Below are 23,402 nucleotides of genomic sequence, written 5' to 3'. Positions count from 1 at the left end.
GCAGTGTATAACAATATAGTGTGTCCCCGCGAGTTCACTCCTTCGCGTTGTCGTCCCATACACGTATATGACATTATACACGCACACATCACAGACAATGCGACACTCGTCGAATGTGTTCGTATTATATATTTACATATTATTAATATTACGTGCGATATTGAACGCGTTCGTTATTGTTTCCACGTGCAGTGTAGCGCGCTGCGCTCGACAATGAACAATAAAATAATTATAATACCGCCGCCGTTGTCGTGTGGAAAGCGTCGGAAGCCGTTTAAATATTGCTATCATATCGCGCACATAAATTCGCGGGCGGAGAACGTAATAATATTCGATATTATACGCATATTATTTGTACGCGTAGTCGTTCGAGGACGTTTCGCCGCTTTGCGAAATGTAGTACCTACGTAATAATGTTATATGCTCGGAAATGCGTCGAATCAACGGCGGCGCACTATTATAATATACATATATTGTACGACGTGCATTTATACTACGCCTATAGTGTTATACGCAAAGGCGGACGGAAAAAGTTATTTCTCTCACCCGCGACGATAGCTTAAACGATATTTCGCACATGCATTATAGTAACACAATATTATGGTAGACAAACGAGCCATAGTGTGTGTGCGCGTGTGTGTTCTCATATCGAGAATACGACGACGATGGCACGTTATTATTTACGATTAAAATGTGGGTGTTTTACACGACAAACACAATACCGTTACTTAATTGGAAAATTACGAATTTAATTGAGTTGAAAGCAGTTCACGAAATTTTGGTTCGTAATAATAATTATTTCAATTATCTGTTTGACATCACAACGAAAGTTTCAGCTGCTGCTGTCGCTCGGAAACACTGTCGGTGTGTTGTGCGCGGCAAGCGTATAATACATTATTTGTGTTCCGTACAATAACAATATTATTATAATACAACACGACGTGTATACAAAAAAATAAAATACCGCGTAAACGTTCTTTGTTTGTTGTTTTGTTGCTGTTTTTTTTTTCATTATTTATTTATCTCCTCCGACAAATTAATCGACTTCCGAATGCTAATTTACACTGCTGAATGGAATAACAAATTAAAACACGAGATTAAATAGCGGAGGGAAGAAAAGACATGCGCCGTTAAAGCGTCACTGTCGATGAATAAAGTAAACGTAATTTATATTTCGTTTGAAATTTAAAACGCGTGCCATAAATAATAAATTAACGGCCGTCGTTATTTTCCATATGTAAAATAAAAACAATAGCTCGTACGTTCACAGTAATGCCATTGCGTTAAGGACGTGAAAAGTAATATAACCATTATGTATGGCCATTGGGTATAATATAGACCATATTACACACTGACCACCTGCCAGTTATAATTGCAATATAATATTACCAATAATAATATATACCAATTACGTCACGGATGACCGCGTCTTCAGACGTCCATCACAACCCTGCAAAATATGTATATTATATATTATTTTAATTTAATGCGATGTGGTCACGACGATGCCACAATAGAATCGGATATAGATGTCAAAATATTACCGAATTCCCGAAAGTTTAATTACCGCTTTGGCTGGGTTATACGACTCGTGATGAATATAAAATATACAAAGTAATAATATTATAATATTATGTCGAATAACACGATGACTTAAAATCAAACAAAATTCAATCGTCTGCAGTCACCGTTTCCACGCGTGCTAAAGTGACAAAATTAATTTGTGTTCAGTATATTATTATTATCATTTTTAATTGGAAGCCAAGCCATTACACTATTACGTTTCAAAGGTAATACGCACACAGTTTGGGTTATATTATGTGCAAAAAGTTCTCTGATTACGTAAAACAATGTCAATATAGAATTCAGTACCTTTTTTTTATGCAAATATGGCTTTGCCTTTTGGGTGTTTACACTAAAATGGAACCACACTGCGTACTGATTGACAGTGATAATGACTTTACATTATTAATATCACCGACCATGTCTGACAAACGTATTTTATCGCAAATACGTGTGATCATTATATTATATTAAAAAAAGTATACAAAAATAAAAACAAACCTCGATGACTTTCATCTCAATAGGTATCTAAATAATAATTATACTATATTGTACTCGATTTTTCAAAATTAAAATGGAGAATAGACAACAATGTTGTAAGAATTGTATGGACAAAATATCTAGTTGATTAGGTACATATTCTGTTTTATTTTTGAAATTATACAAACTCGAAATACAGGGAGGTATAGTATTGGTATCGTATTATTTTACGATGTAATGGACAATGCGCATCTGCCGGAATTTGTACTTTTCGGCCACGTTTGTTCCATTTCTACGCCGTTTCAGTCGAAACTTTTCAAATAAGTTAGCCGTAATAATATGATTGCAGCGGGTCTTCAACACATAAACGCATTTGGCTGGCAATAACCGAGTCAATTTGATTTTTCTTTATTTTCCCAGTTGAATATTAATCCCGCCGCCGAACGGATCTCCCTACTGGGATTCGTCGGAGAGCTCATAAAATTCGTCGGAGATCTCATAAACTCTGCCCACAATATAATATCTGTTACTAATGCGATTTGTTTGCCACTGTACGCAGCTTCCGCCGCTAAAGAACATGGAAGACGCCAATGATTACGACATCGAAAAAGACATTCCCACCATCGAAGAACTGGAAAAGCTGGGTAAGTGCACCGCGGTGCCGCTGTGGCTCTTTTCGTATTCCCCAGAAAACTTTTCGGAAACTTTTCGCTCGCAGGGGAAGTGCAGTACCGGGAAGTGTGCTGGGATCTGAAGGAAAGGGGCACCGTAGGCGAAACGGCGTTACATCTATGTTTGCTGAACGCTACGTCTATACACGCAGACTTGGCGAAAAGGCTGTTGCATTTCTATCCAAAGCTCGTAAATGACATTTACATGATTGACGAGTATTACGGTGAGTTATTATCGGACGATTGAAATCATTTGAACCGGTAAAAATAAAAATTAAGTAGATTATTATTTCTGTAATAATTCTATTGCGTCTAAAACACTAGGGATATTGATTTTCGATTTCCATCTGTTCTATAATATTATTATACCTGTATATAGTCGTTAAAATTAATTCGGCAACGTTCCAAATGACTTCACGCATAATATGTATATTAAAAATAATAATTAAAGTTATTAATAAATTTAAAAAATATATCCATTTTAAAGAGATAACCGAAGTAGGATATTCGCCGTCGAGTGGAATGTTGAGCACCAGATTTTTAAATGTTTAACTAACTATTTTAAATTTTAAACAAGTTTAGTAAAGGTATATATTATACATCTTACATCTCCGTATACCAGATACGAGCTTACAGATATGTTGGTATACGTATCAACTATCAGCTATTATTAACGTAAATTTTAAAAAAAAATTTTTATTGGTTTAAGGCTTCGACGACTGAGGTCATTAGCCTGTAAGGTTGGTACGGTTGTAAACACTAAAACACGTGTATCGTGTATGTGTGGCAAGGTTTATGCTCACTACGAACTTGGGTGATCACCCATCCGAAACTAGTAGCCACGTGTTACTTACACGGTAACAGCCAACGCACCAAGCCAAGCTACTTAATGTAAATTATTGTCATTGGTTTGGCTGAAATAAATAAATAAAATATACTAGTAAACTCGTCAAAAATTAGGATTTTATCCATTAATAAATTAATTTTTTTTACCTATCCTAAACTATACTATTTTATATTCTTGATTCAAATGTATACGTTTGTTAAAGCTTAAAATGATGACTATAATAAAAACAACTATAATATAATCATAGTTCAATCGAACCATATATTAAATTAATAATACATGTTATTATATGTTTGAATTATTAAAAATTTGAACTGCCCATTTTAAGATATCCCCCAAATTCAAAAGTAGGTATTTAAACAATCCTAAATATCTACATAGATTAATAATTAATAATGCAATATAATATAGGGTCTGTCACGTAGAACGAATGATTTTCATTTTTAAATAAAAATAACTCGGAAAGTATTTGGTTTGGTTTAACATTATTTTTACCATAATAAAGCTTATCATAAAAAAATTTAAAAATATATTTATCATGTCCGGAGAATCACGTAGTGGAGATGTTGGCCATTTTCTGAAATGCATGTTGCATGCACTCCCAAAAGCAGCAAACTTTGTTAGCCAGCATCTACTGCGGAATTTGGTCAACTTCGTTGATTTTAATAACTTCCTTCAAATATTACAAATTGTGCGAATTGTTGACGCAAGCGAATGTAAAAAAAATAAAAAAAAATCATAAACAAACATTTCCAGTTTAGGAGTGCTAGGTGGGCAGTAAAATATCCAGTTTTGAAATAACGTCTCATGGTGAGCGTACTTTTCATTATTTATTAATATCTAACCCAACTTAATCCACTCCGACAATCAGTACCGAAATAATAGCCAATTGAACTCACGGAGGACCCTGTGTATTCATATACAGTCCAGAATGTATCGATGACTTGAACCTATATTAATAACTCGAATTTTTGTCTTGTCTTTTAAGTGTTATTAGGTTTTTTTTTAGGTATGTAACTCGAAAAATACATATAAATGGAATCTATTTTTATTCCACTTCATACTTTAGGTATCGAGACTTGACTGTACATACTACTTCGATATTACGTTTTGCCACCACGTGACTGAACAAAATCTATATACCTCTGCAGTTGTGGTTCCTAAACTAATTTTTGATGCAGGAGAGAGTGTGTTGCACATGGCCATCGTTAACGAAGATCCGGCCATGGTGAAGGTACTGATGGACAGCGGGGCAGACCTGAACGAACGGTGTTTCGGGAACTTCATGAGCACCGAAGATCAAAAGGCTTCTAGATCGGATTCGCTCGACCACGAATGGGTGAACCTGTGTCCGGACACCAATTACGAAGGGTAAACAACCTATAGAGAGGTTCAGTTAATCACCACGATTTTTCACACGAAACCCTTGTCAAAATATCACTTCTATCATCTAAATCCTAAATACACATTAATATGAAAACGTTTTGTTCAATATAAGATATTTGTATGCGTCTAAGTTTTTTTTTATAAAAGTCATGTTATGATTTTGATCGTCAGCGTTTTAAAAACCAAAACCATGCGAATTCAATAGTTTCACCTGCAACGAACACAATATGTGCAATATAAACGGTTTTCTAAATCGCAGGTACGTGTATTGGGGCGAATATCCGCTGTCATTTGCAGCGTGTCTCGGCCAGGAGGAGAGCTACCGTTTGATGTTGGCGAGAGGCGCCGAACCAAATAACCAGGACACCAACGGCAATACGGTTCTGCATATGCTCGTAATTTACGAAAAAATCGTAAGTCAATAATAAACGAAATAATGTTATATTATAATAACAACTTATATACCTATTCTATCACATGATATGCAATAAATGTAAACGGACATGGCAAACCGGTTCCCTGATAAGCATCGGCCGCTTCCGCCAAGATGTATTTATTTTTGAAAATACTTGGCTGCAAAATATTATTGTCTTGTAACCATGTAACAGCGTGAAAAGATGACGATATCATATTATACGTACACACAAAAAAAAAATGCTTTAGTTGTGACATAATTAACGTTTATAAATAAATACATTTTGAGTTTGAAAAATACACATTATATATCACAGTAAAATATTAGGTTAAAGTAAAGTTTTATATTCGTTCGTAGTACAAAATATAATAACTATAATAGTAGGTACCGTATCTATATACATAGTTTCATTTCATACGAATATAAGTCATACATGCTAATTATTATTTTAAATAAAATATAAATCTCATATCGCGATCGTATTAAAATATTTTAAAATGTAATAGAAAACATAAACACAAGTCAAATTTGTCTACCTATCAGATTTATCTACTCTTTGCTGCTGGAAATTCCACAGATAACAAGGTTGTAGTGGATTGTTCAAAGGACGAGAGTGGGTGAGAGTCATTCAATGAGGTTTTAAAGAAATGAAAGGGAAATAGGTATCACTGTACATTGTCGTACGGCTTTTGCAACTATTTACATATTCCAAAGGACTATTACTTCAATTATTCTATATTATCACTTAACTCGTAATACATAGATACTGCATAAAATTAAAATTATTGGTTTCCAAAGCTTTTTTTGACGGAAACTGGAACCGAACCTATTTAATATCTGGCAGAAACAGTCAATATTAATTGGGCGAAAATGGGTCTTACCCATAGTGTATGTCTTTTGGCCGACTTGTGTCCCGCGCGTGTTGATTACGTCCTAATTCTCACGTGGCCAAACAGGACGCATTTCACTTTGCGCTAACGTTCGCTCGAAGCCGACGCGGGCGGTTATCGTTTCCGCCAAAAAACTCGATTTTCGTTTCCACCAATTATCGTTTCCGCCAAAACGAAAAAGGTTCGATTTTCATTTCCGCCAAATCTATTTCTACCTATATTATTGAGATGTAGTTTGAGAAACCCTAGTCTGTCTGGCGTCTGCAGTGCTATCAACCATCGATGTACCTATATCGATAAACGATTTAATATTGAAGATATCATAAGGAGATGATTGATTTTAAACGTAGAAATACCTACATAAAATAAATAATTAATATAAATCGACAAAACCATATGTGTATATATATCTATAGTGTATGTGAAGATTGTATGTCAATAATACCAAAAGGGTCAGCATATTGTAAATATGCTGATTTTAACTAACAACTATATCTCTGAAAATAGTGTGTTTCCACAAAAATATTGTCAAATTTTAGAGCAAGTATATCCAGAATAACAAATAATTGTGAATCTTTTCACGCACATTTTAATGAACGATTTTATAAATCACATACACATATAAATATATTTTTAAAAATTTTAATTTCGAATGTATAAAACAACGTATACATTCAAATTAACAGTTGCGACTGAGGTATACAAAAACCTGTATGATGTAATATAAAAAACGATTGATGTGTACAACAAACGCAATAGACGAATACAAAAATAAAACAATTTCAAAAATGACATTTTTAAAAAAGGTATGCCACAATTATTCGAAATAATAAATAACAATTTATAGAATTGTCAGAAATATATGTTTTACTATGTTTATACATATAAGGTAACACAGATTAAATTATAATTAACCTAAACTTCAAATTAAAATTTTTGAACTTAAATCCGATAATTAAGTCAAATAATTTTTTGGGGGTCAATGAGAATCACCTCCTCATGGTGGCCCCTGGTAACTCTAAATGGTTCTCAAACTATAATTTAGACAAGTGGGTAGATATAGATTTGGCGAAAATAAAAATCGAATCTTTTTCGATTTGGCGGAAACGACTGACGCCCGCCGACGCTATCACAATCGGCGTAATCATTATTATATTATACTTCGTCTCGCCGTCTTAACCTGCTCCGTGTGGATAAACAACGGCCAAAAAACAAAAACCGAAAACCTTCGACACACCAAAAATAATATATCGCCGCACATCATCCCCCGCACCCTCTTTATACAAGACCCGCACGCTGTGTTAAATATATTGCACGGTGGTACCTGTGGATAATAAATAACCGTAAATCCAACTTAGCATAAAGTTAAAACACAAACAATGGACAGCGGGAATACACGCGCGACGATCGATAGTTTTATTTTTCACGTATTTGGTGGTAGTTGCCGTCCTTAAACGGGGAATGAAAGGCTCTTTCTAATAATACCTACTAGAACAGGCGTATTCGCCGTATATGGATTTGCTTTTTAATCTCGACGCAACACGTGTGTTAGACTGTTAACACTTCACGGCGAGCGTGTAAAAAGTTCAAAAAACTAATTCCGGTCGCGTCAAATACTTGTACAAAAATATCATGTCGTTTTTATAAACCCTCACTTTCTGAAATATTGTATACCTATACCACTGTACGCACTATAAAAGTACCTACATCAAAACCATTATTAAACTTTCTTCCACACGCGGTTGAAATCGCGTGTTATATTCTCGCCAAACAAATCTCGCAACACACATAAAATATAACGAGTTATATCTATATATATATATATATTATATAAAATGACTGACTGATTCGTAATCAATGTGCAGCCAAAACTACTGAACCTATTCATTTGAGATTTTGAAGGAATGTACAAATAATACTTTGTGTATAATAGGTGCCATATAAGAAAGGATTTTGTGAAATTCGCTTTTTAAAGAGGAACTCCCACAGGAATTTATTGACTCACGAAAAACTAACATTTCTTTGATCATAATATTGGGTTGCTATTGGTTACAGAAAATAAAATAGTAATTATGACCTGTATTATAATAATAATTCGTCGAAACCATCCAAATTGCTGTGTTAAAAATCTGTATAGCTTATACATTTAACGGAGTTTAAAGACTGGATAAATCCGCGGGCATTATTTTATTGACACGAGCAAGACCGTACAGGATCAGCTAGTACTTATATATTATTCATATATTTATATACAATATCTATATATACCAAATACCACTCACTCACTGATCGCTACATCTCCGGGGTCGACCTAAGCTTTTTATTTATTTATTTTGTTTAAAAAAAACACACACACACACACACACACACCGAAAATGTACAATAGTACTGCATCTATAGTATGTATCTGGATATTGTAGTTGTGGAGATATAGTTTTTTTGAAGAATAAAAAAATCATCGTTTTCATAATATCATTATTGTAGTGCATCAAGCGAGTGCATGTGATGCAACAATATATATCAGCACGGCATAAATTAATTTTCTTTCGTTCGCCAAACATTGACCACATGACTCACCAAACACATTATATCCTTATTATAATACGAACCTTGCTATCGTCCGCAACGCGTGATAAATATATTAGCCGCCGCGAGGAAAAACGGGATGTAATGGATAAAGTAAAACGCGCAAAAAATAATGTACAACACAAAATTCCTTCACGATGGGGACGGGTCCAAGACGGGACGTGCCAGTATTTTCGATATATTATTTTATGGTATAGGTACAGCGGAGACGAGAGATCCTTCAGCGGGTATTATAGCAGTGGTGTGGAGAGGAGCTATTTCGGAAAAAATGACGAGCGCACTTCGCAAGCATACTCGGGATGATAATAATGTGACGTATTAAATAATAAATAGATCTCGGTCATGGCGTCCGTTATTTACTGCACGGAATAACCAGATGGGACACTTTTAGTCGAAAAGACACTACAGAACTGCTTTTAGACACTCGAGTTTTACACGGATTCTTATGAGGGACAGATTTGTTACACCTGCTGGCAAACCGGGCTGCTGGTATGAAGATAATTCCCATTGTTTCAACTTTTAGCGTCTCTGAATAAAAAAAAAAATAATACATTTTTTTACATTTTTTGCATTCAAAAATAAAATGCGTAAAGTCAGCTTCATATTTCAGATAACAAGTGAGTGGTTTCTCTTTTGTTGCTTTGGGCAGTCTCTAGAACTTTACATCTTGTCTATGGTAAAATAGAATCAGTCTGTAGCACTTGTTCTTAATTTCATTTCATCATACTGATAATGATATTTATACCTATCTTTACTATATTGATTCCTAGGTATTAATCTCACCTAATTATTGCTTAAAGGAGTAGGGTCTACTTTTGAGGTGCCTCGTTCACCAAATATCTATAGTCATAACTAGGTATTCGGTATTATTTTCGTTGACAAAAAGACCCATTCAGTGGCTAGACTTTAATATAGCTTGCTTCTGGTATTATAACTATGTAGTTTTTAGTATCTCATAACATTATTATGTCATCTGCGTACGCAAGCACAACATTGTTATCATTCCTCTCCAATTCATAATTAACTGATATAATAATATATATCTGATTACTCTTTAAATCGCCAGGTTAAAAAGTATAGGAGACAATTCATCTCCCTGTTTTAGTCCAGATATTATTCAGACATTACGATTGTTGTATAATAAAATATATTATTATAACTCATAATCGACCGGCGAATGACATTCTATAATAATAATATATATTTGTTTGTGTGTTTCCGTCAGTCGACGTTTGACATGGCCTACGAAATCGGGGCGGAACTCAACATTAGGAACGTGCAAAATTTGACGCCACTCACGCTGGCCGCGAAACTGGCTCGGATCCAAATGTTCTTTCACATACTCAAAATCGAACGGGAAATTTATTGGCAAATCGGTAAAACCAACTATAATCGCTTGCACGGACCACAGCACCCGCGTATTACATCACACAAATATATATTTATCTATAATATTATAATAATATACACATACACGCGTAGTTAGATAATAATTTATGTATGCGTAGTGCCGTAGCCGTAGTGTATACGAATATACGTTGTATAAACATAGCATGTACGTTTTGTATAAATACATGGGTATATAATACAGGGCGATATAGTAAACTCTGGCTAAACTCCATGAACACACATTATTATACAGTATATAGGTGCACTTTCACTATGCAATGAAAGATGAGAGAATTCCGACTCAATTACTAAAAATCACTTTTTTTTACACATTTATATAGTTTTTCGATCTTAATTTAAAACTGTAACAAAGCTCTAGTCAGTGGTATTTTAATAACTACCCATATTTGTGCTATAAAATATAAAATTATTATCAGATTTAGAATTATTTCAGTCTATTTATACTTGATTTTGTATTATATTATCATAAGTTTTCATAGGTGTAAAAATATAATACGATAAGCATTTTGACACAAACGATTTTCGTTAATTCATTTATAAAATAATATACCATAAATTATAAATTTTAATAACTATTACCGGTTATTTGAATAAGTTGAATAATATATAAGTAGATTTTTATAACAATTTTTTTAAAAACATAAAACATTTTGTTTGAGATGTCAATCATATAAACAGTATATTATGTACCTACTGTCCTAATAAGTAAAGCTAGACGTATTTAGAATTACAGGTGGAGTGGCTCTTTAATTTTTTATAATATTCTGTAATCCGGCGCAATATATAGGCAATATAGGTACATTACTACGTAGAATATTACTTTTTGAATTGTCTAACTGACTTGAGTTATAACACTGTGCTACTGTTCATGTAATATATTATTATATATTAATTTGCAATTTCAATTTCTTTGTTTTGAAATATTTAAGCTATACTGGTTTTAAATTACCGAGAATCATAAGAAATTAGTCAAGTAATATTCAAAAATTCGTGATCTTTCGTATACCTTGTAGCCGGCTGATTGGAGTTATGTAATACCATCTCGTTAGAATATGTTTAAATTTATTATTTTTCAATATTGTATTTTCACGTGTAAGGTTTGGATATTTTAAATGACATACAATTTTAAATCCAACAAGTCCTAGAGTGTTTAGGTGGCATATTATGTTTAAAAATACATACAAAGACGTTTATTATTACTGGTGGACCTAAATATACTTATACTTACACCAGTGACCAGTTATTTGCGTATATTTGATTGTTTGATGCTTCTTTGTGATTTGCCAACAATGAGATAATACAACGATGTACGTTATGTTTAGGCAGTATCACTTGTGCTGCGTACCCCCTGACCCAAATTGACACCATCGACAATGACACTGGGCAGATCAGCAGAAACTCGGCGCTCAACTTGGTCGTATTTGGCGTGAGTCGACAGACTATAATTTTCATACATAATATATTATATCAAATAAAAAATTAAGATTAAGACGATTAGCAGAATTCGTGACGTAGCGTTATAATTTATTGTGTGTAATAATATTTAGATTATTATGTAAGAAAACACTCTACAAAATAATTTGATGTCTTAATAATAATATATTATAATATATTATACGGCCGCCGTTAGTGGTTCATCAAAAACATTAACGTTTCGGTTGTGTTTTAAAGGAAAGTCCGGAACACTTGGAGATGATGGACGGTGTGTTGGTGGATCTGCTAAATGCCAAATGGAACGCTTTCGTGAAATTCCGGTAAGCCGCCAGTGCGGGGCACCTCCCAGCCTAATAATATAATAAATCGTGGACAAAAGTATTGCGGTCACGTTTCACTCGTCGTAGAACAAACAAAACGTGAATCGTGTTTACTTTTATTATTGTCATTATTATTATTATTAATAATAATAATAATAATGTGCACTCGCCTGTATTGGCGAAAGAAACGGACACAAATTTAAGCAAAATATCGGATTGAAAACCTAGTGAAATTTATTTTCCCCATCGACGATTGTGTACTAGTGAGCACACTACATATTATACTGTGTATTAAAATGTACAATAGATATTATATGATATGCATATTGTAAAATATTGAGGGTGTGTGTGTATATGTGTGTGTGTGTGTGTGTGTGTGTGTCTGTGTGTCTGTGTGTGTCACGAAGATTTAGATTCGAAACCATATCCTTAAATCCTCACGATGCACACTTCGGGTTTAGAAATGTCCAAACCGCCAAATGTGGCCCGATATGACCAGAGTTTTGAGCCAATATTTCGTGATAAAATAAAAATACATATTTATTACGATATAATATTATGACATGATATGATATTTCATACGAGTTCGAACGTATAATATATTATGCAGCTACGATAAAAATATATAGTTATCTATATAGTATGCGACAAGGTTTTGTATTACTTATTATGATAATAATATTCATAGAATCCTAATCCGTACAATATAAATAAAATAATGTCAAAAAAAATCACTTTATTAGTATGGGCACATCTACAACGTGTAATCGACAAGAACAAACGTCAAATTAGAATTTATTATTTAAGAAATGTACTCTTTAGATTTCGAGTAAAAATATAATAATATACATTATACTTAAATACATACGGGTTGTTTCAATGACTTATTCACTATTTTTGCTTTTTGTTGTGATTTTATTCAGATTCATGTTTTTGCAATTGTATAATATCTATACCTGAACTATATTTTCAAATACTTATATATTTATAGCATTTAAGTCTTATACGGTAGCGACGAGAAACTTATTTTTTCAAATTAGAACCACTTTTTTACTATACCTAAAATATGAAGTAAGCAAAATTTAATCAAAATTTTAATGCCATTTTTTTTTCTTTCTTTAGCTTTGTGTAATACGCTCATATTTATAGGGTAAGAAGATAATATTATGTCGACTATAATGGTTTAAAAATGATAGTAATTTATAAAATCAATAAACATTTCATAATTTGTAAAAATTATCTTGAGTTACTAGTCATAAAGTAAGAATTTCAACATTTTATATTTTATGGAAAACTATTATCCAAGAATTTTTTCCTTAGTAAATAACTTAATAACTCAAAAACTACTCATTCAAATTTCAATTCAGATATGTCATCAACATTTTCAAAAAAATAACATCAAAATTGGTTCTCTTTGAAAAAATTAATTTGTATTGCCACCGTACACTTCTTTAATGGTATAAAAAATACGGTTGGAAAATAAAGTCCTTAATGCTTAATTAGTCTTAATTTGACTCCAAAAACATAATTTGAGTTAATAAATTATAACACAACTAGTCTCGTTTTACTGTCTTACTAAAAAAATATCAACTTATCATGTGTCCATTTAATAACTGTTCAAATAATATTAACACATTTAAATTTATCGGTACAAAAATGTATGCAATCGACTTTTTTTTTCTAAACCTACTGCAGTAGGTACCGTAAAATATACTTTCGAAACATATATGCGTTCACGCTATTATTTTAAGAATTTTTATCGATCGATCTAACGCCGTCTCTCCTTGCACGCTGTATATTGTATAATTTATCGCATATATAAGTGAACATGGTAATGTAGTCATTACAATATAAACGTTTTCTCGCTGCCGTCCCTCTGGCCGCTTCGAAAGTTTCATTAAAGTTCCGGGCTACAGCTGTACTACGACCGGAACTCTTGAGTTCGGTTTTTTTTTATTTCCGGTTCTTTAAAACTATGCACATTCGGGTGATAAATGTAGGAACGTGCTCGCCATTCCGACCGAACTGACCGACTCGCGATTCGTCGCGGGCGTCTGATTACAACCGTGGTATACACGCATCATATAATATATACGCGTTGCTCCAAACCGCGGTACACTCTTATTTTGTTCGGACGCAGAGCTGCAGATTGCTCGTACGCTGTCGTTTGATACGATTACCAAACGTGGTACAATAAAACATATGCATATGCACATATATTTATATATATATATATATAGACTATTATTGTAGAAATGTAGAATACGTGGTTACCGTATTACCGGTCGATCGCGAATGACTTTCAAATTATTATTCGAATCCGTATTTGTCCGCGAGCGAGCGTACGCGTGTTATATTATCATGCGGATTGAATGACATTCGGTACAAACGTTTACATTACAGCTGATGCGCATTCAAACGTATCTAAAGCCGAATAAGATATTTTGCAGGTCCGAAGGAGGGCGAGGATATCGTGTAAATAATGGTCGCCCGAATGCAAACCTCTCGTGCGCAATCAATAATATAATACCCATTTGTACTCGGACATCATCATCATCATCATCCCCACGTCATATAGCTATCATCGGTCCTATATATCGTTGAAAAAGCTACTTTTTTTACCGCTTCGTCATTTGAGAAAAAATTTTGGTCACAGGACCCTCTGTAATATATATAGGTACGTTGTATGTAAGTATACATAATACATAATATACGTTCTATACTCGTGCACGTCTTCGTATTGTTCGTTTCGATCGCGTGTCGTCGGTGCGACAGACAGACGGGTCCCGTGAGCCATATAAATCAATGAAAATAATAAGACAACAAAAAAAAACACGAAATATAAATATTCAACGTTTTTCAGCTACATGTAGCCTCGAGACCATGTTTTTTCACACACAGCCCCCCCTCCCCTCAACACACACGCGACCCAATTTACAGCGACTATATGATATAGGAATCTCGAATGCCGACTGCAATGCGTTCCAGCAAAATACGAGTGTCTCGTATATATATATATACGAGTGTCTCGTATATATATATATATATATATATATTACTTACTATAAATTACGCATATGCACGTGAATTAATGTATAGTACGTTAAGCGTATAGTGTATTTATCTGTAGACCATTATTAAAATTTATAAGCAAAATAACAGTTCGACGATTGATGTAAAATGAGCGTGAATTACCTGCCCATATAGTCGTCGACGCACGGTGATACACGCGACGACGATGCACACATAATATATTATTATAATATTGATAATATTATTATTTACGTTTGCGTGTTGAGCGTTCAAATATGGGCGAAGTGATATTATTACGAGACAAATTGTATTTTAACGGTTTCACTAAATTTGTATGACCCATCCCGAATACTGTTTAGAAGACTGCGGGGCGTGCGTCCGAATTGATTGCGCCAAATCCAAATTCACAGCAGGGTCTATGTTTCGTTTACTCTGCAAGCACTGTTTAGGTTTAGTTATCTCTTAATGATCTTCCGCATTTTAAATTAGAAATCCAAATGTTTTGTATTTTTTGTTGCATCATTGTTATATTCTGTGGTAGCATATAGAAAATGATAACTTAAACAATACATGAATGTTTCAAGTTACTATCTATATTAATACCTATATTATGATTTATGTATTACAAAATATATATATATATATACATATATTTTACATCTGGTAGTCAAATGTTGTTATACTTTAAATTCAATTTATATTATTGTAAGTTTTTTTTAAATTTCAAACAACTTCTGAAGAGTTTTGTATAACATTTTCAATCCTTGGGTAATAAAATTAAAAATATTATAACTTTTAAGCTATACAATTTTTTTTACATTTCGTTATTTTTAAAAAAAATTTGTGGTTATGAAATTGGAAATTGTTTAGCTGTTTTTTTGAACAGATTTTGAGAAACCTTGTACTACATTTTTTATATTTATGACTTTAATATAAATAAAATAATAATTCTGAGTGTCCATAAATAGCTCAAAAAATCCAAATTATTTTGAAAATTATATTATATCTATAAATTGCTTATATAATTAATAAGTATACATATTAGTATAATAATATAGAAATAAATATATGTATAGAATATTTGGTGAAAATCTAACTCTATTTTGCATTACTGAATTAAACCAATGATTAAAAAAATAAAACTTGAATTGCATAAATAATACTGTTGAGGGTTGGCCGTATTTTTTTCAGTTCTCCCCGATTATTTTGAAATATCCGCTAAAAATCGCTAGAATAGATCATCGTATATAAGATAAGTTATAAAGTGTATGACTTATCCGTGAGAAATAATTATAAGACTGCAGCATATATTTTTCTACAACCGATTGAAAGTATTTGTCAAGAGTGACTGACGAATATGCGAATTAAAATCGATATTTCCGTTTAGGTTCTATAGGCAGTTCATCTTGTTCGCCTTTTACTTTTCCATATCGATGGTGTGCTTCGTGCTGCGTCCCGGACCACCACCCACCGGTCTCAAGCCGCCATTAATCAACTACACTTCCACGTCGACCACGGTGGCCACCACGCCGTTTGACTTCATGGACAACGAGTCGATGTTGCCCGACATGTACGACGAGATGATGATCGGCAGTGGCGGTCCGACCGAGTTCGACACGGTTCAGGCGACCACGGAAATGGCGACGACCAGCGACAACGCGACGACGACCAACAACGGTAGCGGTATCAGACCGCCACTGATCTACGAGGACGGCGGCGGTGGAGGTGGTGGTGGAGGTGGTACCGTAAGCTTGCATGGGAAGAGCTCGGGTTCGGACAGGGGCAAACACAGGAGCACGTGGAATCCGGCCAACCATACGTTCAAGACCAACTACACGTACAACTACAACAAAGTAGGCGGCACGCGCGACACCATATTATATTATAATAATACACATTGCGATAAGTCATGATCACGTCGCTTGGCGCGTCGGAATGTATAGTAGAATAATATATGCGGGTAGATAGGGTATAATATATGCACATTTTGAGAATACAAATATCCACCCCCTCGTGCGGGTGTAGGGGATATTTCTCCCCCGAGAAATTATACAAAGAAATTGTACAAAGATCAAATGGGTTTTAGGGTTAAAATAATAAAGATTTCAGATCCTCGTGAAAAGTCCCCATCAATATAATATATAGAAAGATTTTTCTTAGACATTTCGCTCATATACATATTACCATCGTTCAAACTCATAACGTACTGGATTTTTAGTTTTAGGTCTTCGCAGCATGTAAAGATAAAAGGTTAAAAATTCTTACTGTACTTATATAGGTACCCTATGTGATACAGTTAGGTGTTGATCGTGATGAAATCAATATTTTAAGAAAATATATATAGTAAAAAGTTCCTATAGTAAATAATAATTGACCAACTGACTATTTATACCTACTAGATATTTATGATTTCATCAATAAATAATATATTTGACTAAAAAATGCTTATAATACGTATATAACCATATACTATAGTCATACAGTATTTAATTAACATGAGTGTATTTTATATTTTGTTCTGTAAATCATGTCATACCTACCTACCGTGGGATAAATATCCTAGAACCATCAACAATGGTTATAATAATAATATTATACAAAATAATGGATATAATGATACATTAACATCACATGCATATGAATTTATTGCATAATAATTTCGGTTTATATTATGTTAATTGCATATTAGGAAATTCGAGTACCTAACCTATCTATTTTAAATAGCAGCTGCATAAGAACCGACTCTCAAGAATGAATTGAGTTTTTTTTTGGTATGTACCTACTAATTGAGTCAATGTTATAATACTGAGTCCCGTCAAACTCTGTGAGAAAAACATTTTCTTTCCCATTTTTACAAACTTAAGTCTGTAATTGTACAGGTTAGGTTATGATTTTTTTTTTGTTAATTTGAAAATATTTGATAAATGTCTGTAATATATTGTATTATTGAGTTGTTTAAAATAAAAATAAACAAATGTAATACCTTATATCGGTAAAAATTTCAGTAAACGTTTTATGTACCTATTCAGTTTTTGATTTTTTTTTATTCAATAGCTGCATTTTTCTCTAACTTCGTTTTCTTTAGTTATGATATAATTTCTTTTGATTAGGTTGGGTGAACGTACAATGCAGTATTTATCAGTATTGATATTTCTATTTCAACTACAACTTAAGAAATGCACATTATAACAGATATACAATAAAAATATAACCTACAATAAAAAGACGCAAAAGATATAATATATTATTATTTTAGTTTTTCCAAGTTCACGAAATCAATAAATTAGTATGATTTTTATTTGCCAACTACAGACTCAATTGACAGTTATTAGTATATTTTTCTTTTATACAGGTACTCAATTAGTACCTATATTATGTTTTTCCTTGTTCAAGTAGTTATGGAAACTCAATTATTAGTAAGCACCGCTTTGAACAATGTGAAATCGACCATCTTAAAACCACATTTCCCGGGCTGAATATACTTTGATTAAAAATTCCAGTGAGCTATGTGTTATATTTTATCGAATTTTTGTTTTTGGTATAAAATAGTCTTATAATAATTTGTTGTATAATAATAATCCTATTTATAATAGTATTATCAGAATAGGTACTGCACTGAAGTGACGGTAGAATGACAGTAGGATTTGTTTAACGTGTTTCCCCATTGAAATTAAGTCACTATGCCCGGACGAATGGATGGTGAAAAAAATAAAATCGTTATAGGTGCCTACTGTTTGTAAATTGTAAGCGCTGACATTCATGCTATCAAAAAGTCAAATATATTATTACTATTATTATTATTATTATTTTCATTATTATTATTGCAATAGGAGTGTATCATGTTTAAGCTATTGAAATACAAATGAGTTATATAGCATACATAACTATCACGCTATATCAATATTTTTATATTTATCCATTTTAACATTTTCGTTATTACTGTTGTTCGAAAAAAAAAGTAATTTCGTTTGTACAACGACTTAGCTGCAGTTGACATTATATTGTTTGAACTATATTTCACTTTTTATCATAACATATTAAAACAACAATAAAAAATTTAGAAAAGCTTGTAACTCATGTAAGATAAAATCCAATGTTGTACTTATGTGTTGAACTAAAAATATAGGTACAAGAAAACAAATTTATTTGAATTAGTTCCCAAAAATTCGAATCTTCGAGACTGGAGTGTATAAAAAAAACTATGTTCACTTCGATAAAAATGTATACTAAATCTTTAAAAACCAAATAGTAAGTAACAAAACATTAATTTATAAAGATACAAATTTATGAAAAATATGATGAATTGTAAAAATATACTTTTCTGAAACATAATTTTAGCTTAGGGTTTAAAAAATTATTCATTTATTATTTTACTCTTCAGTTTGGTTGTTGGTAATCCGGTTACTGCCATTTAATGTTATGTTAGATTAATATTTAATCATTATGTGGTAGGGAAAATATAGCTTAACAATATCTTTAAAATGATTTTATGTATGTCATATGTCATACTTTACAAAGCTCAAACGAATAACTCGCAAATCATTTTTAGTTAAGTATTTTTTTTTATTGATACATTTTTGGTTGTAGACTATTTCTTCAAATATGTACAACACATAGTATTATTCTCATGAATATTTCCACTACAGTTGGGGTATACTATTTTCACTAAAAGTTAAAACGTTAAAAATATGTTATTATAGGTAGTGAGTGATTTATCGTTCAATTTTAATTATATATTATAATATGTATTTTTTCGTTATGGGCAGACGATCATCAACAATTTAAAGACGGTGGATTAAACAATAATAAGATAACCAATTATTGGTATATACTATATTATCATATTCGTGTAACTTATTTTAATTCACTTGAATGTTTCTTCTGCGGACCTTCAATATTTAGCATGCGGTTAAATAGAAATCATTTTGTCAATTACAAATTGTTAACGTATGTGAGCTTACACAAATATTTTCAACAGTCAAGAAAATTTTGGTGGAACAAGAGACAAAAGGTGTGCAGATTAATGGCTGTGCACTCGACTGACGATTTAATCAGAATGGGATCGGAAGTAGGAATGTTTGTGGGAGCATTCCTCTATCTACTGGCAGCGGTCAGGGAAGCTGGTTTTTTGGGCACACAGATGTTCATTGAAAACTTGGTCAGTAATCAGAATTATTAATACATATAATCGTCATAAATACATAAGATTAATTTTAAATACATACTATTTAATCAATAATCTTGCACCTCCATTTCAAGTATCGTCCTACTTACACCGGTGGTAACTTACAACTGTAGGGCTAGAATTTATATGCAATAAAAAAAGATGAAATATGCATTTATTTTATTAAAAATATGCAAAAATATGCTAAAATATACCACATAAAATTAATATGAACACTTAAAAAAAATTCTAAAATCTATGAACTTATCTGTTATTTCTAAACATATTTAAGTTATTCAAATAAATTACATGAAACAATAACATGATGCTTTAAATTTTCAAAAGTAAACGATCTTCAGTTTAACCTTAATACATTTTATATTTGCTTAAACTTCGCTCAACATCACACGAGGTAATTTTTGCATATTTAAATTTTGTTACTTCTCCAGGAGTTATATTTGGGAAATCTTCATCTAGATTGTTGCCATTCAAAATGTTACGTATCGTAAACATAGATTTTAGTCCAGTATTTTTTTCTATAAGTGATACCCGTAGAAGAAAAAAGCCTAAGCTTTTGGGAGGGGGCCGAGTCCTCCATCATTTTATTCTAAAAACGTGACATACAAATCCAAATTTATTTACATCAATTATGTATAATTTATATTCAATATATATGTACATACCTACTTTATATCTAAACGGAGTAAAATACATAGCTGCAGACAACACTCGAACCGAATTTCACCCAAACTGAGTTCGGAGTTATACCTAACTACTTAAACTGAAATACAGCAAATGCTATATTCAATTCGCCGAAATCTAGCTTAAAAATAAACCGTGATGATAAAAATTAAATTAGGTTTTGACAATTTTCCATGAACGTTTCATTTTAAAACAATATTAAATGCAAAATTTAAATTAAATTTTTTACTGACGAAGTAATTTCGTATTTTTTTTATCATATCCATCCGTATAACAAGGCAACGAGTATAAACTTATTTGATAACTTAGAAGTTAAAACTATACTCATTCTTCATAAATAATTATAGATTACTCGTGTAATGTTAAGATTATTAACTAATATGCGTACTGGCGTCACTCAAAATATCAGTACGAAAAACTAATGTAAGTATACTATCAGTAAACAAATAATTTTACAAAGCTTCTGTACTTTACACTACCTATCAATTTGTTCTGTTATTAATACTTATTATGTTTAATTTCAATAAGTAAATAAAAAAAAATAATAATAATAACCTAACTTTTAAAATTGAACATGAATATAATTCTTGACAATGATATAACATAAATGTACCAACCAAAGATAGAAAACCAAACACAAACCACATAATTGTACCTATATAGAGAAGTTATTAAAAAAAAAGATTAACACGATGACCTTTTCAAAAGATTTAGTAAAATATTTCCAAGAAAATTTTTTTTTTAATTTTAAAAACTTATTGTCTAATTGGAATTATTCTATGGAATACCTGGAAAAAATCACATTCACAAATATTAATTTGGAGATCGCTAGGATGATACAGGACTTTGCGCATAGCAATAAATCTGTATTGAAAGAAACCATAATTTAATTTGACTAGAGAAAATTATACTTTTAATAGATAAACGTAGAAACTCAAAGGGGCAGAACAATAAGTACAATTATTGTAAATTATTATACTTGTTTTAATGACAACTGACAGTAATAAATAACTAATTATTTGAGTATTGTTAAGGCATGAAATTGAAATGGCGCAGACTGCATGTAGGCGAGTTAGTGATTTAAAGATATCACGGTGTTAAAAAAAAACGAAGGCGATTAATGGATTTAAAAACCACTCAGTGTCGAGGGTTTTTAAATAAATAAAAAAATTTAAGATCGTGTTAACTCGTTTAGCATAATAAGTACATTCCCTTGACCTGGTATTACGGGTTTTGTCACGAGAGTACCTATATAACTGCTGTTATTGCTATACATATTCGCGTGATGCCGCGGCGGCGTCAAGTGAACAATAACAATATGCAAAACTGTGAAATCGATCGAAGCTGATTAAAATATTATCCCGTTACGGTTGTTATACACTTCAAAAGTTATACACCATAAGGTTAAAAGTTAATTGTTCCATATAAATTGCCTATACTGCGATATATTTTGGTGGATAAGATGTATTATAATTTATTTCAAATAAATGTTCGGTATCCATATGGATTACGAAAATACAATTGATATACCTACATACTTACGAACTTAGAACATTTTTTTATGTGTGTATGTATTTAAAAAGAGATTTCTCATCAAGCAATAACCTATAAAGACTAATATTACACAAGTAACCAAGCAACAAAGTCATTGACAAATGACAATACACGAGCCTTCTGTTAATACGCCTATAAAGTAATAAAAATAATTTGCTTACTGCCAATATTAGTTTTGTTTTACTATAGGCGTTTAATAAAATTGTTGAAGTGAAAAAACAATTACGAACTTTTAACAGTTAACTTAAGTTTCTTTGAGAAAAACAGGGAGAAAAACTTTACTTAACAATATTATTATCGTATAATATTATTAAGTAACTTATTTATCTCTATGGAGTTAATATTTTTAAGAAATTCTACTGAACTAGTTGAAATAAAAAATCTAATTGGCTCATCCATATCGATTGGTAAAACACATTATATTATATTAAATACATATTACATATAATTTAATTATTTAAATAATAACACATTATACAAATCAACTTGTTTGAGTAATAATAATTTTATATCGACAAAAAGAAATAAACATTAAGCTAACGTTGTTTTGATGAAAAATTAAATTACACCTACCGGCCATTACCTAAGTTAAGTTATAAAGGTTGAAAATCGTTTTTCTTGTAAATATTAATTTATTAAAACAGCGTTTTAAAAATCATTGAAACACGTTTTATTTTTGACACTCGTAAAAAACTATTATTAAAAATACTTTTTATCACATTACATTATATTGGTGCATCTACACAGGCCATAGCACCGGCAAGAGTGATGTTTCTGTTTTCGTGCCTGCTCATGATGACCATACCGCCGCTGAGACTGACATGCTATGACAAAGCCGAAGACATAATAGCCGTAATCATCATGTTGACCACTTGTCCGTACTTTTTGTTCTTCTGCCGGTACCTATACAAAGCCATATATTACGTTATAAGAAGGGAACGGATTTA

General features: G+C 32.0%; 1 protein-coding gene across 1 annotated transcript in view; it reads left to right on the top strand.

The window, feature by feature from the left end:
- Positions 1-23,402, top strand: part of LOC132943410 (transient receptor potential cation channel subfamily V member 5) — a 47,527-nt gene that overhangs the window by 13,256 nt on the left and 10,869 nt on the right. Inside the window, exons 3-12 of the mRNA XM_061012394.1 lie at positions 2,603-2,687; positions 2,762-2,938; positions 4,743-4,932; positions 5,207-5,360; positions 10,064-10,214; positions 11,571-11,674; positions 11,920-12,002; positions 16,423-16,888; positions 20,014-20,193; positions 23,203-23,354. Of these exons, the coding sequence (XP_060868377.1) occupies positions 2,603-2,687; positions 2,762-2,938; positions 4,743-4,932; positions 5,207-5,360; positions 10,064-10,214; positions 11,571-11,674; positions 11,920-12,002; positions 16,423-16,888; positions 20,014-20,193; positions 23,203-23,354 (1,742 nt within the window). The remainder of the gene's footprint in view (positions 1-2,602; positions 2,688-2,761; positions 2,939-4,742; positions 4,933-5,206; positions 5,361-10,063; positions 10,215-11,570; positions 11,675-11,919; positions 12,003-16,422; positions 16,889-20,013; positions 20,194-23,202; positions 23,355-23,402) is intronic.

This window comes from Metopolophium dirhodum, chromosome 4 (genome assembly GCF_019925205.1).
Source record: "Metopolophium dirhodum isolate CAU chromosome 4, ASM1992520v1, whole genome shotgun sequence".
In the NCBI taxonomy this organism is placed as follows: Eukaryota; Metazoa; Arthropoda; class Insecta; order Hemiptera; family Aphididae; genus Metopolophium; species Metopolophium dirhodum.
This window is presented reverse-complemented; position numbering and strand designations above follow the sequence as displayed.